Source organism: Parasteatoda tepidariorum, chromosome 10 (assembly GCF_043381705.1).
Source record: "Parasteatoda tepidariorum isolate YZ-2023 chromosome 10, CAS_Ptep_4.0, whole genome shotgun sequence".
Lineage (NCBI taxonomy): Eukaryota > Metazoa > Arthropoda > Arachnida > Araneae > Theridiidae > Parasteatoda > Parasteatoda tepidariorum.
The window spans coordinates 85014055-85030944 of record NC_092213.1 but is presented as its reverse complement, the minus strand read 5'-3'; the positions used below and the strand labels follow the sequence as shown (position 1 = coordinate 85030944).

General features: G+C 29.7%; 2 protein-coding genes across 2 annotated transcripts in view; both read left to right on the top strand.

Annotated features, from left to right (window-relative positions):
* LOC107448709 (pre-mRNA splicing factor crn) overlaps window positions 1-7586 on the top strand; it is a gene marked incomplete in the record, with an annotated part of 62554 nt that extends 54968 nt beyond the window's left edge. The window contains 2 exon segments of the mRNA XM_071186386.1: window positions 1671-1763; window positions 7333-7586. Of these exon segments, the coding sequence (XP_071042487.1) occupies window positions 1671-1763; window positions 7333-7473 (234 nt within the window).
* A 3342-nt stretch (window positions 7587-10928) lies between these two features.
* The window catches only part of LOC107442365 (diphthine--ammonia ligase), a gene marked incomplete in the record, with an annotated part of 29945 nt that continues 23983 nt past the window's right edge, over window positions 10929-16890 (top strand). The window contains 1 exon segment of the mRNA XM_043050991.2: window positions 10929-11053. Within this exon segment, the coding sequence (XP_042906925.2) occupies window positions 11031-11053 (23 nt within the window).

Below are 16890 nucleotides of genomic sequence, written 5' to 3'. Positions count from 1 at the left end.
ACCTATTTTGTGAAAATTTAGACATAATTTGTGAAAAATTATATTAAAAAATCAACACGAAAATATGGATTTATCTTCTGTTAAGGGATGCAAAAATAAAATTTTAAGAAAAAGTATTTTGTGAAACTACCATTTTTTCCTAAAGTTGAATTTGTGAAGGTACCGCTATACGGTAGTAAATTCGGCCTGGGCACCCCTGGTAAGTTACATTAAGTTTAGTATTTTTCATTTTAAGTAATTTTTTTCACCAGTAAATAACAAAAATTATATAAAACGCAATGTTAACGCATCCATCTACTGATTACTCTATTAAAAAGTAGGTATAACTATCCTTCTTTAACAAATTTTACTATATAATTTGCTACCACTTTATTAAAACTATTCCAGAAAGCGGAGTGGTTGGCATCCCTGTGATCTATGGGATATTTAACTATGATATTTCAGCTGTACTAAACTATTTCATTTAGTATAGCATTATTTAAGTATGTAAAGCTGTTTTTCCAGCAATTAAAACTAATAAATATAGTTACCCCAATATAGCTCACACAAAAGCACAGTAATTGTTATGTTCCTTTTAATATAGTGTGTATAATATGTACTGGCCATTTCTTTTCCAGATTTGAGTGGCAACCCTGTCTATAAATATCAAGGATTTTAATTAACAATGATTTTTGTTACAATGATTTTAATTAAAATTATCATTGTTGTATTTAAACTTATAGTCAACTATCGTGACATACATATATATTAGTAGTTATTCATGACTAATTCTTAGTCATATTTTAGAATATATTCAGGGTATCCTCACACCTGGAAAGTCATGAGAAATCATGGAAAGTCATGATTTTCATTATTGAACAAAATTTATCATGATTTTAACTATTTTTTTAAAAAAATTCATGGAAAGTTATGAATTTAGAAATAAAAAAATCTAATTTTTAAAATGAAATTTACCCTCCCCCCGTAATTTCATGGTGTTTTGAATATCTGAATTTGTAACAAAATCCCCACTCACAGTCATATTTTATTAAAATATAAAATATTTTTATTATTTTCTTTAAACTTTAAAAATTATGGTGCTCTTTAAAAAAAAAAATGAAAGAAAAGGCATTATTTTTGGAGCGAATTATCTTTTAAACTTCTGTGATTTCAGAATTTTTGTTATTAATTTTTTTATTTTACCAATTTAAAATTCTAGCTGAAGCAAGCCAGTTATTGGCAAATTATTTTATAATCCGAAATGAGAACAGAAAAATCAGGAGTATTTCTTTCCTTTCCGATGAACAAGAAAAGTATCTTTGGGATGTAATTCTTCTGAAGAAAAGAAAAGAAAAATATTTGCTTATGCATTTTATTCGGCTATTTTATTGCTTCAGCTCTTTACCCTGTTTTTTTTTTAAATTTAAAATCAATAAATATGAAGATGCCGAGTGTAACAGTTTTGGTTATACCTATCATTCCAATGAATGTTATGATGATTTTTTAAATTTATTGTTGTGTTTTTTGTCAGAGAAAATAGTAACTTCGTTAAGTCATTAAAAATTCTGGAAATTAGTCATGAAAATTCATGAATTTGAAAATCTAAAATGTAGCTGGTACCCTGTATATTTTTCTAATTTTTAGAATTAATTTGATTGAATTAATTTATTATTTATTTTTAAATCATGAAGGAGGAATATGGAGACGAGAGGTCCAAACAAACTGTAGAAAAGCAAATGCCGAAAAGAGTCAAGAAGCGAAGAAAAGTTCAAACAGATGATGGGGTATGATGCTTCATTTTTTTTTCTTTTTTACGCAATTAATTAAAAACATTCTGTGATTATTTTCTAAAAATGATTAAAAATTAGTGGAAGTACTCTCTTCTTGAAACAGGAAATAAACAAAATGTTTGGAGAATTTTTAAAAAGAATGCTGGAGTTATCGCAGGGTTGCCACAGGCAACTAATTTCGGCCTGAGGCGACTTTGGCAACTTTTCTTGCATAGAAAGGCTAAAAAAGCAACTACTTTCTAGAAAAGGAGACTTTTTTGCACTCATAGCAATGTTTTTTATTATTATTGGGGTTGAGAAACTGCAGCCCGCAAGAGCTTCTGAGCACATTGAATTTTTTCTTGAAAAATAAAAAATTTTAAATCATTGAACTGTTGAATTTCAAGTTTGAGTCATCACTTTTTAATTCGCTCAATTTGAAACAGTTATTACTGCGAAGCTCTGCTTGATTTAAAAAAATTAAAAAATAAATAAATTTTATACGATATTACGATACATGAATTTCGAAATTGAATAATCACTTTTCACATTATATATATATATATTTGCTAAATCATTGATAAAATGGAAAATTTTTTAGAAAAAGTATATTTTGAATGAATTCTAGTAATTAAAAGTATTTAATTTTCTGCAAATAAATATTTTTTTATCTAAAAATTCAGTGCTAGAACACTAACGTTTATATAAAACTTATCATATTTGCCTCCAACTTTACTAAATTGATCATCGTATATGATTATTAAGTAATTTATAAAATTTTAGTCTTATTAATGAAAATGTTTTGTTCTTATTTAGGCAACTATTTTCATGCTTTAGGCTACTAAAAGCTATTATTTTGTTAATTTTTTCTGTGGCAACCCTGTATCAGGGTAACTCACAATTAACATGTTGTTGATTGGCGACTCGTCTTTTCATGCCCAAATGTTAATCACTGATGAGTGAACTGGTTATTCTAATGGCACTTGCGGTGTAGAGTTTTCAGCATTGATCAACGACGTTTGGCATGAAATCAATAATTAGAATGTTTTACTTTACTTCGATATTCTTACAAAATAGAATCGGGTCATGTGACATAAAATTGGAGTGTTAACTCCAATTTTATTTACCATATGCATAGCTGCCAACTGTACTGGATATTTGCAGTTTCTCCTGGTCTACTGGTTTAAATAAAATTCTCCTAGTTTTTGTACATTTTAAAAAACTCCCTAAAATTGAATAAGTTTCTTCAAAAAAAAATTCCTATTGAAATAGAATTTTTGTGCAGATTATTACTTGCTTGCTTAAATATTTAAATAAGTATTACTAATACATAAGCAAAAAATCATTGATGGAAATCAGTTCATAACTTTTTTTGTTATCAAATGTGCAGTTTATTTTTTATTCGGAACTCTCTTTTTAAATTAATTTTAAAAAAATCTTTTAACAGGGTGCATAGCGTTTTTTTAAAAGCCCTTAAAGGTGCTTTTTTAAAAAGTGCTTAATTTTCCCTTTTTCAAAATGAGATTTTTCTTAACCGTGTTGATTTTCGCTACGAATTATGCAAAAAGACACAGTTCACATTGTTCTATTCAATGTTTTCACAATTCATTCAACCCCAATCTGTTTCGGCATATTGTCGTAGCGTATGAAAACGCCATTGATTTTACATGATTCAAAATTTCATGATTTTTGACAATTGTCAAACAATGCAAAAAGTTTTTTTTTTTTTTACATGACGGTTAAAAGAAGATTGAACCGTCAATTGTCACAAACTTTCCAATACTGCCTAATTATATTTTTTTAAAGTGCTTAAAATTATTTTATGAGTGCTTGAAAAGTGCTTAAAAGCTGCTTATTCTTTGTTGTATAATTTGGCTATGCACCCTGTTTAACTATCTGTGATGAATTGAATGCCTTCTAATTTTTGAAATTATGAATATACATATAATGCCTAACATTTCAAGTATGTTTAATGTCAATCATAACTGGAAAATATTGCAATTTTTCTATTTTGATGACTTTATAAATCCCTAAAAATCCCTATGTGTTAAATATTTAGTGCATTATGCAATAATTATCATGAAATTTATATTATTTTGTAAATTCTACTGGATTCTTTCATATCCATGTTGGCAGCTGTGCATATAGCTAAAACTGAGCAATGTGTATAGCCTTTTCATCTTTTATGTATACTTAGGTAGTGGCATTTCTCATGAGGACTGTTTTAATGATAAATTTTTGATACTAAATTTTACAACATTTTTTTTTATTTGCATAAAATTTATCAAAACATTTAATAAAAACTTTAATTTTTTAAAGAATTAATTCGTATTATTAAGATCAGAACTTCATTAATTTATTTAAATTTACGTCACCTGTTGTTTATTGTAAAATTGTTTTTACAATTAATATAAATGTGTTGTACACCTTAATAAAACTCATAGAATAACTTTGAAATTTAGTAAAAATTTCTTCAAAATCTTGACTTCAAAATCTGTCCACAGATTTATCATGTCTGTAGACACATTCACTGCCTGAAAAATATTAATAACATTGAATTATCTTTCAATAATGCATTTGCTAGGAAATGTATTGAAAAAACTTGACTGATAAAAGAAAATTATATTTATTAAATGCCTAAACCCATCATGTTTGGCAATGAATTATTCCAAATTTCATTTTTTACAGTTCTCTTATGAAGGAGCCATTTTGTTAACTAAGATGTTTTGTGTTTCACTCAGCAAAAATCGTGATTTTTGATTTAAATCAGATTTCTTTTATAACATATACCAACAAAAGCAACTGATAAAATGTATTCGTAATACTGATTATTTTTTTTAAAAATTTTATTGCTAAAATAATTCATATTTCTTACTTGAATAGTCGAATTATTATTTATAAATCAATCACTGTAATTAAAATCAAAACTAATTATTTTTGTTGGGACAATTTTTCAATTCCGAAAAAGAATAAATTAGCATATCACTGCTGGAAAAAAAAAACTATTATTTTATGTTACGTTAGGTAGAACAAGTCTTTCTCCATTCTTGAAACACTAACTGTATTTAATAAATTTTTAAATCGTTTTTATTTAAATGAATTTAAATTTAAATGGGTATAATTGAGATTTGTTCATTACAAAGATACTACCACAAATGCAACTTTCAAATTATAGTGAACAATTATTATTTAAAACCTTTTAACTGTAAAGTTACTTTAATGATTTGTGTACATAAATTGTCAGTTTTTTTATTGCAAAAATCAAATATTAAGTACAAAATAAAGTATAGTTGTTAGTTAAAATTGATATTTTGAATTACGTGCGTAAAAATTTTAAGGTTTTGTAGCTGCTGCATATTCGCTAAAGGCAGTTGCCACTCAGCATGGCAGTAGTAAATTTCGTTTCTAGTGGAGCATTATTTTCTAAAAATTAAAAAAAAAATTATTTAGTTATCTTCTAAAAAACTAAATCGTCTATGTAACGTTTCAAAGAACTGGATGCCATTTTGCATATTGTTCTAAATTGCATTTAAATTAACTTATTCCGAGATAGATTTGGGTCTGACATAGAGATGAAGCTGCAATAAGTTTCTCCTGATATATATTCTGCTATAATAATATATACAATGCACTAAAATAAAAATAATTCCCAGAGTAATACAGAGCGTGACATTTTGGATCACCAGTGCTGCGCCCGAAATTATTTCGGACATGACAGTTGAAAGTTGCCTCTCTTAGTTTCTGTAGTGTATCTACCACTACAAAAATACAATTCCAATTTTCTAGTATATAAGAAGTATTAATTTGATTCTATGTTGGGGTTTCATAACACGAATGAAGTTTGACATTGTCGATATCTACTCTCCCCACACTAGTGACCTTCGGTCGTGATGTGAACACGCCTAGTTTGACAGAAACTTCCACTACAAAATCAACACGCCTATCTTAACATTAGCGTCCACTTCAATCTGAACAGGCTTACTTCAATTCTACAATGAGCAATTGACTCGTGACTGCAACATTATCCTCCTCACGCTGTTGCTTCTCAACCTCTATCACACACAACGTATACACTCGACTACTAAAGGCAACACGGGAGCGACCATGACCGTGAATTTAATACAGCTCTCCTGGTTTCTCACAAAACAGCAATGAATCAACTAGTGGTCTCCCATTCATCGAATTCTATCACAGATAAAATTCAGGTGGGGGGTACTGTAGTGTATCTACCACTACAAAAATACAATTCCAATTCACTAGTATATTGTTGTTGTTTCTAATGCTACTTGCCACACGTGCAAGCCTGCTTCGTGAAACTGAGCAAATTTAATGCAAAGTGTGCGTTTCTTGTTTTTCAGTGACGCCATCTATGGCCAAGAATTTGATGATCACACACAGCGTATATAAAACATGTTATCTCGATTCTATGTCGGGGGTACCTTTTCATAGATGAATGTTGACATTGTCAATATCTACTCTCCCCACCGTTTTTCTCCTCTTTTTTTTAGTCTTTTGTTGAAATATAATAATTTACATACATTCCTCTTTAATTATTTCTTCTTATAAAACCTTCATTATTGATAAAATCAAGACTTAAAGAAAAATCTAAAAATATATTTATTATCTTTTATAAAAAGTATTTGAGACTTAAATTAATAATTATTTAAAGAAAATTTAGTTGGTTTTAATTAACAATTTGTGAAGAAAAAAAAATTGCAGTTGATATAAATCAATAAATGTAATCATGCCAACTCTAGTTTAAATACTTTGAAACTTTTGGTATTTATTTGTTATATGTTGAGACATGCTAGTTGACTTTATAAAATTCAAGTTTCATTCATTTACAAATAAAAAACTGTGATGAAAATTAGTTTGTTTTATAAATATTTGTTTATCAGGAAAATTTTGTTGGTTTTAATTAAAAATTTTTATTAAAAAAAAATGCAGTTGATTTAAATCAATAAATTTAATCATGCCAATTCTAGTTTAAATATTTCGAAACTTTTGGCATTTATTTGTTATATGTTGAGACATGCTAGTTGACTTTATAAAATTCAAGTTTCATTCATTTACACAAAAAAAAAAAATTATGAGGAATATTAGTTTGTTTTATAAATGTGTGTTTATCAAGAAAATTTAGTTGGTTTTTGTAGGGTTCTTTTTAATTTAATCTGAAGAAATGATGGCGAATATAAAACAAAATGAATTTTATTAAGAATGAAACAACATAAAGCACATACACTAAAAACTAAAGCATTTATTTTCGTCCGCTCTCATCCGTATCTAACGTTCAACTAACTGAGGATGGGGCAATGCACAGGCACGGGGAGGAGGGGGGTTGCTATAGTTACCTGGCAGTTTTAATTAACAATTTTTGTTGAAAAAAAATTGCAGTTGATTTAAATCAATAAATTTAATCATGCCAACTCTAGTTTAAATACTCTGATACTTTTGGCATTTATTTGTTACATGTTGAGACATGCTGTGGACTTTATAAAATTCATTCATTTACAAATTATGAAGAAGGTTTGTTTGTTTTATAAATTATGCAATAATTGATTTCATTTTATTTATTTATTTATAGTCTGAAAGTTATGAAGAATATTACGACTATATATTTCCATCTGATGAAGTTGCTCAGCCTCATCTTAAACTTCTTGAAATAGCCAAAAAATGGAAAAAAACTCAAGCAGCTGAAGACACATCAGAAGAGATGATTCTATGATCTAAAGAGACAGATGAATGATTGTGCCTAATTTTTCATTGTAAATATCACTTGTTGTATAAATCATATTCATATATAGAATAATGTTTTGTTAATAAAGCATTTGTTTCTAATTTTTCTGTAAATATTTCAAAAAGGAAACCACATTTTACAACACACAGCCGCAGTTTTTAACACTAAACATACCAAAGCTTAATACTATATACCTATTTCTACCATAACTGGTCAAATGACCGGACTTTATCCCAGAGAGCAAAATAAGGTTTATTTTCACTCAACAAAAACCTTTTAATGTAAACCTAAAAAGGGTTGTGACACAGTTTACGTGTAAACCTTGAAACGAGATCTGTGACAATCTGCCCTATTCTACGCACATTACCCTTATCCAAAACCTTGGAAAATAACCCTCTATATAAAAACCTTAATTCGAGGTTGACTTATGGTTTTCAAGCGTGAAAAATCCGCTAGTCTCAAGATGAAAATTTTCGTAAAAGTCTTTTATGCTCCGCTAAAATCCACCTTGTCACGAAATTTTAAAATGGACAATGCAATTTGATCCTATCGCTAGCGTGACGTCAGCTAAAACGTCATAATGGACCAAAGTGACAATAATTTTTAATCCTTTTAGGATGAAAGGTTTTAAGCTGCAATATTTTTGCTTCACTGAAAAAAGGTTTTTAGTACAAACATTTTCGTGACAATAAAAAAAGGTTGCTGCAAGATTACATGCTTTCTGGGTATGTTTCTTGATTGAATGTATGAGATATGGATGTTTGGAAGGAAATAAATGGAGAAAAAAAACTTTATTATAATTAAACAGAACTGTATAGGTACTGCCAATTTTTATTTATTACAAACACAAAAAATTACAATTTTTAATTCATTGATCAAAGCATTTTGTACATATACAGGGTGTTTCCATTCTACATTTTCCGCAAACATATTTCTTCAAATTACTTATTATTTCTATAATTCTTATAATTATAAGAGTTATAACTGTCACTTTTTCTCACACAAAAATGTCAATCTAAAATTTTAGGTACTTTCTTGAAATTTGAATTCAAAGTTATTCTAATTGAATTAACTACACAACAGTATTTGCAGGAATGTGCAACTCATCGAATGCAATACGTTGAACATCCTAATTTCTGATCCGATAACCTTATAAAGTAATAAATTGTTCTCCCGTTCAAATGACCAGTTATGGTAGAAATAGGTATATGACAAGTATTATTTGAAACAAAATACAAAAAAAATAGAATATAAACTGTATGTAATTGTTAGGAAAAGTCAAAGGTGCAAAAATGATAAACGCATTTTCGATGCAAAAGTTCTTAAACGGTCATTTGAGTGTTAATGACAGAACTGGAGAACATGTCTTTATAAATAACATTGCCAGGTTTATCTAGGTTTCATCATTCAATGTGTCCAAAAATGGCATTAAAAAAATTATTCTGTCCAAAACTATTCTGATAAATTAAGTCTGAAATGAACATGTCATATGGTGAACATATTTTGAAATTAGTATATTTTTTGCACTGAAAATTTTTTTTGAAACTGGCTATATATGAAACAATAAGCAATGATATTTTCCAAAAATAATCAGAATCTATAAATATATTTATAAAACATTTTTAAAGATATTTCTTATTTTTCAAAGCACCCTATATTAACTTTCAGTGAAGAATATCACAATTTTATGCTCAGCTGGATTTTTTTCTTCAAATTTACATGTAAATGCTTAAAAAGAATTTTTGAAAATTTTTTAAAACATTTATAGTTCTAAACTCATTATATTAAGGATTTTTAGGTCAGTTTCAGAGAATGTTGTGATTTTCTTCGAATACCATTTTTGGTCATTCGCCAAGATGTCCTAGTGCAGTGCTTTCCAAACTTATGACTTTTGTGTACCCTTTCTAAATTTTTCGTAACGCTGTGTACCACTAATTAAAAAATGAATGTATTTTTTACTGTAAAAAATTTTACAAAAGTTAAAAATCATAACTGGCTGTTGACGCCACTAATTATTAACTGTTAACTCTGGAAAAAATAACCAATTGAAAAATATGTAATCGTAAATTTTCATGGCTAGCTTTGTTTTTAAATAAAAAAAAAGTGAAATTATCGTTTGCTGTAGGATATTTTGCATACGAACGCGTACCCCCACTAAAGTGCTCCCGTAACCCTGGAGGTGCGCGTATCATACTTTGGGAAACACTGTCCTAGTGTGAAAGCAATTTCCATTATACTTCACTTTAAATTGAGATTTCAAATTTTGTCTTGTCCCGCCGTGGATTGATCGTAACGACACGTTTCGCAAAAGAGCACCGAAGCCAAGCATCACTCGCTGCGGTCAGTAAGCGGGTGGGCAATCACTTTGATCAGCCTGTGTAGGGATCGAAGGTGCGCGGTTGGCCTCGTTAGGCTGTTCTACTTATTTCACTTATTATTTATTGTCTACTTATTTTATAAATTATTCATTAAAGTGCTCGACTTTGTGCGCAGATCATCTGGCTACCAAAGCAAGGGAGCCATCTCCTCTGCAGAGGATCAAAACTTCGGATCATCCTCAGGGGATGTTTCCCAGACTGCCGGGCCTATTGTGTAGCTCTAGTGTGACGTCAATAAAGTAACTTAAGTTATGTTGAATAGAATTTAGTTAAGCTGGTGGTGGGAATTGTTGATTTCGCTCCACTGATCGATTCATCTAGAGAGCAATTAAGTTAGAAAAAAATTCAGAACTGAAAACTACATAGAACATAACTCTAAAAGAAAGCATTTTGAAAATTTTAAAAAATATTTGGGACAATTAAGTATGAAAAATATTAAGAAAGGGGAAAATATCCTGTCCCGCAGTGGACTGATCGTTGAGACACGGTTCCCAGCAGATCACCGAAGTCAAGCATCACTGGCTACGGTCAGTGTGCGGGTGGGTGACCACTTGGATCAGTCTGCGTAGGGACTGAGAGTGTGCGGTATTGGTCCTCGTTAAACTGTGCTACCGTAAAGTGCTCGACTTCGCGTGCCGATCGTCGGGCTACCGAAGCGGGGGTGCCATCCCCTTCGCAGAGGATGAAAATTGTGATGGCATGTCTTCGGATCATCCTCCGGGATGTTTCCCAGACCGTCGCTAATAGCCCATTGTGCAGCTCTAGTGCGACGTAAATTAACAACAACATAGAACATTCCTACACAACTAAAAACAGGAGGAGAGGGAAAGGGCTGGGGCCAAAAGCATGGAACCGGTCTTGGAAAGAAAGCGGCATGGAAATTTTAAAAAAATATTTGGGACAATTGAATAAGAAAAATATTAAGAAGGGGGAAATATCGTAGTACATTCCTATACAACTGAGAAGAGGAGGAGAGAGAAGGTAGAAGAATCAACTCAAATGGCGTATTGGAGCGCATGCGCAATTAACGCAACCGGTGTTTGTGAAGACAAAAGTTAAAATGTAAGCTACAAGTTAGTAAACATTTAAAGCATTAACCAATGTAAATAAGACCTTCTGCCAATATTGCTAGCTCCTGTTTTTAAAGAATATTTTCAGAATATAGACATGAAAGTCGTAGCTCTTATCAGGTAATGGTTGTATCATTTCAGTAGTGTAAGCTTAGAAGTTTCCTGACAAACAATTTTTATTAATCAGCAATGTCGATATGGTAAGTTGAGGGGTATGTTTTAATCGACCATGCCAACCTTCATCCATCAAAAGGTACCTCTGATCGAATCAAGTTAACGTGTCTTATATACTAGTGAATTGGTATTTAATATTTATAGTGGTAGTTATGTCACATTACTCCTCTTCCAGAATTTTATCTGTGATAGAATTCGATGAGTGTTGATTCATGATGTTTATTTATTTATATCAATTTTTGCTCATTATATTTTTTTCTTCATTTTTTTGTTTATAGCATTTCGCTCATTTTTTTTCTTCTTTATAGCATTTCGCTCATTAACCTTCATTTACTTCACCGTTTTTTTTAAAAAATCTTTGCGCAGTATATTTTAAAGCAAATCAACTGTTTAATGTGGACCATACATCGATATTGGCAAGTTCATATCACGTCCTCAGATCACCATTGTGGGGATTTATAAATCGACCATGACAACCTCTATCAAAAAGTACCTCTGATTGAATCAAGTTAACATGTCTTATATACTAGTGAATTGGTATTTAATATTTATAGTGGTAATTACGTGACAAATCCCCCCAACAATTTTATTTGTTTACTCTAATATAACAAAAATTCTTCTATTTAAAACGTAAATATCTAATTTAGAATGCAAGGGATAATTTGGGGTAGGTACCCATACTAAAAAATTCGCCAGATCTGGCAGTGGCTCTTACTGTAAAATAACAAGGTGAATCAACTGGAAAGGTATAGCTTGTATGCATTCTATGGTAATTATTTTTTTATTAAAAAATTTGCAAATTAATAGAACCTATAGAGTCTGTTGGTGTAAACAAGTGTCAGTTATCCCGATTGACTTGTTAAAGACAGAACTTTTAATCTATCAAATTTGATTTTCATAGACATGTTTTAATGGGCTGCAGAATTTTCCACGTAAACAGTCAACATTGATTTCTCTTTAATTGCTAATAATTAATTTATTGAGTGTTAAAATTTTTAAATCCATTGCATGGTCTAAGTGTGTGGTCTAAGTCTCTTTTGCTGAAATGATTTTTTTTAGTGATGTAACATTCTATTCTTATGATACAGCATACAATATGAAAAACAAATTTATATAAGTTAAAATTAATGTTTTCTTTTAATTATATTGTGTTACTTTCTTAAGATTAAGGATCTCTTGTCATTATCCGTGCCTTTCACGGATGTTAAGCTGCATGTTCAGAAATTTATAACATCTTTATGGCAGCAAAGGTGGGATCTCCAAACTCTCAATAAGCTACATTATGTTAAAACCAATTTGGACCATTTGCCTGTGCTGCACCTGCGTAGTGCAGACGTTAAACTTACTGATCTGCGAATCTGTCGCACCCGGTCAGCACATCTTCATTTACTGTTCGGAGAACCTCACCCTGAATGTCGTATTTGTAATTTGGGTCCGATGATGGACCCTTCACAAAATATCTTTTCATGAAAACGGACCCTTCACAAAATATTTTAACTTAAAAACGAACCCTTCACAAAATAATGTATCTTTTAATCGGACCCTTCACAAATTTCTTTATCTTCATTATTGTTTCGTTAATCGAATAAACCCTTCCCAGGAAGGGGGATGAATATTCTGTGTTCAGCAGTATAGGCTAAATACTAAATATTTATATGTTGCATTGCTAATTTAGTAGCTGCAATTGCTGTTTTTTTTTTAAAATTTAATTTTTGTAAATATAATTTTATAGTGTTGAGCATAATCTTGTATGTCTTTACAATTTAAGAACTCCTTAAAAAAGTTTTTTTTTTGCAATAACGGACCCTATTTGCACAAATTCACGAAAGTGGACCCTGTATGAAAGAATGTGACTTAACGTTTATTTTATGTTCACAAATTACGAGTAATTTTTTCACAATTTTACAAAAACGGACCTTTCACAAAATGTCTGGACCAACTCCTGGTAATGTTTCTCTCACAATTCATCATATTTCAATAACGTGTCCAAGTTTTAATCAACATTGTTTAAAGTTTTTTAGGAGTTCTCTTTTATGCATACAAGATTTGTTGGATGACGTTCACCATCCTAACATTTTCACATTTTTCCTGTCATTGGTATTTTTAACTGCAGATAAAAGTTTTAACACATCTATTGTTTTATACACTTTTGTGAATATCTTACCACCTTCGTACATTTTACTCACTTTGTGCGTTTTATACTGCACTCATACTTTTTATCTGATTTTATTCATACCTTTTATCTGACTTTATTTAGATTATTTACCTTGTCTTATTCACTTACTAGTTCTATTTTATCAATTACAATTGTGTTACAATTAAATTTTGTTTGCACTTAGGCTTTTAAACGATTTTACCGTTTTGTTTGGCGCAGCATGTCCTCATCTGGACCTTGCGCCACTAAACCTTACATTTAGGGTAACCTGGTGTAATTCTTGATCAAAACATGCAAGCATCTATTTTGTGAAAAAACTATTCAAGATAGAATTTTAATATTTACTGAAAGTTTGAGGTTATATGAGATGAGTCCCATTCTACCTTCTTTTGTTTGAAAATCTAATTAGAATTTAAAAGATTTTAAATTTTTAGTGATCAGGAATCACCCCTGCTCTTGATCATTTCTGTGGTAATTCCTGATCACTTCTGGGGTAATTACTGATCACCAGCTTTTATAGTAAAGGGGCAGTTTAGAAATATTTATACAATGGTAATTAACAAATAAGACATCAAGATCAAATAATTAAACCAAAAAGACATGTTTTAAGTAACTAATAAATTTTTTTTTTTAAAAACAAGAATAAGNCACTAGTTGATTCATGCTGTTTATTTATATCAATTTTTGCTCATATTTTTTTCTTCATTTTTTTGTTTATAGCATTTCGTTCATTTTTTTTTCTTAATAGCATTTCGCTCATTAACCGGGAAACTTTATTTACTTCACCGTTTTTTTTTGTTTTTTTTTTTTTATAAATCTTTGAGCAGTATATTTTAAAGCAAATCAACTGTTTAATGTGGACCATACATTGCTATTGGCAAGTTCATATCACGTCCTCAGATCACCATTGTGGGGATTTATAAATCGACCATGCCAACTTTCATCTATCAAAAAGTACCTCTGATTGAATTAAGTTAACATGTCTCATATACTAGTGAATTGGTATTTAATATTTATAGTGGTAATTACGTGACAAATTCCCCCTAACAATTTTATTTGTTTATTCTTATATAACAAAAATTCTTCTATTTAAAACGTAAATATCTAATTTAGAATGCAAGGGATAATTTGGTGTAGGTACCCATGCTAAAAAATTTGCCAGAACTGGTAGTGACTTTTACTGTAAAATAACAAGGGAGATCAACTGAAAAGGTATACCTTGTATGCATTCTATGCAGGGTCGGCAAGGTTTAGAACAGAATGGATTAATCCAAGGTTTAAACTGTCCTGTCCAAAACTGTCTTAAACTGTCCAAAACCCTTTTACTCAACTTATGTCACAATTTTATCTGAACAATATTTAAAAGGTAAAATAAACATAGAACTGATAATATATTGATAATTATATCTACTAGGGAATATTTGTTTTTAAAAGTATAATGTTTTATTAATATTGTTTGACTCTCCAATTTAAACATTAAACAAAGGAAGATAAATCAGTAATCAAGTTCAAGTGGTCCTCTCATTTAATAGTACATAACTGAAGTTTGACCTTGCCATAGATGTTACTATTAGGGACTAAGTGCTTGGTTAGTCATAAACAGGTCTATTTATCTATAGTGCTATTCAAGAATACTTTTATTTCATTCATGTTAGATTCTTTTAGCATAGTGGTGATACATCACCAGTGTCAGTAACTGAAACTGGTGTTATGCCCTTCAAAACTATTAATACATTTTTCAGTTATGTTGTATTTCCAATTTAAACTAACATATTTATATTTAAAATGTTTTTTTTTTTTTAAATGTCTTTTTTATCATCCTGTAATGCAAAAATTATAAAATTTTTTTAAAAAAATATTGGAAAAATAAAAGGTTAATTTTTAAACAAATTTAGTATTTTTTAAAAAAAATTATTATTATATTTAAATTTTGCATTATTTTTCCTTATGTGAAAACATTATTTATCAGTATTAAAAGCATATTTATATTTAAAGGATTAGGTATTCACTTTTGTTGTTCAATCAATTGTGGAGCTTCAAAAATTATAAATCTTTTCCTATTATATTATATTTTCCTTTACTAAGTTAAAGTAAATTGTTTAAAAAATATCAAATATTTATTGATGCATGTAATTATTATGTGTACAATGATTACAGCTATAGAATTTTTTCCTTTTACCAAAGTTCAAGGTTTTGGACACTTTAGGACAGTTTTATCTAGTTTAGGACAGTTTTATCCAGTTTAAGACAGTAAAACCCACTTGTCCTGTCCAAAACCAGTTTAGGACATCCAAAACCCCAACCCTGATTCTATGGTAATGATTTTTTTATTAAAAAAATTGCAAATTACTGGAACCTATAGAGTCTGTTGGCGTAAACAAGTGTCAATTATCCCGATTGACTTGTTAAAGACAGAACTTTTAATCTATCAAATTTGATTTTCATTGACATGTTTTCTTGGGCTGCAGAACTTTCCACGCAAACAGTCAACATTGATTTCGCTTTAATTGCTAATAATTAATTTATTGAGTGTTAAAATTTTTAATTCCATTGCATGTTCTAAGTGTGTGGTAATGTGCTCTTTTGCTGAAATGATTTTTTAAGTGATGTAACATTCTATTCTTATGATACAGCATAGAATATGAAAAACAAATTTATATATGCTAAAATTAATATTTTCTTTTAATTATATTGTGTTACTTTCTTAAGATTCAGGATCTCTTGTCATTATCTGCGCCTTTTACGGATGTTAAACTGCATGTTCGAAAATTTATAACATCTTTATGGCAGCAAAGGTGAGATCTCCAAACTCTCAATAAGCTACATTGTGATAAAACAAATTTGGACCATTTGCCTGTTTTGCACCTGCGTAGTTCAGATATTAAACTGACTTGACTGCGACTTGCTCACACCCGGTTAACACATCTTCATTTGCTGTTCGGAGAACCTTACCCTGAATACAGTATTTGTAACGTTCCTCTCACAATTCATCATATTTTAATATCGTGTCCATGTTTTAATCAACATCGTTTAAAGTTATTTGGTAGTTCCATTTTATGCATTCAAGATTTGTTGGATGACATTCACCATCCTAACATTTTTGCGTGTCGTTGGCATTTTTAACAGCATATAAAAGTCTTAACACATCTACTGTTTTATACACTCTTGTAAATATCTTACCACCTTCGTACATTTTACTCACATTTACTGCGTTTTATACTGTACTCATACTTTTTATCTGATTTTATTCATACTTTTATCTGACTTTATTTAGATTATTTACCTTGTCTTATTCACTTACTTGTACTATTTTATCAATTACAATTGTGTTACAATTAAATTTTGTTTGCACTTAGGCTTTTAAACGATTTTACTGTTTTGTTTGGCGCAGCATGTCCTCATCTGGACCTTGCGCCACTAAACCTTACATTTAGGGTAACCTGGTGTAATTCTTGATCAAAACATGCAAGCATCTATTTTGTGAAAAAACTATTCAAGATAGAATTTTAATATTTACTGAAAGTTTGAGGTTATATGAGATGAGTCCCATTCTACCTTCTTTTGTTTGAAAATCTAATTAGAATTTAAAAGATTTTAAATTTTTAGTGACATTTTAAAAATAACATCA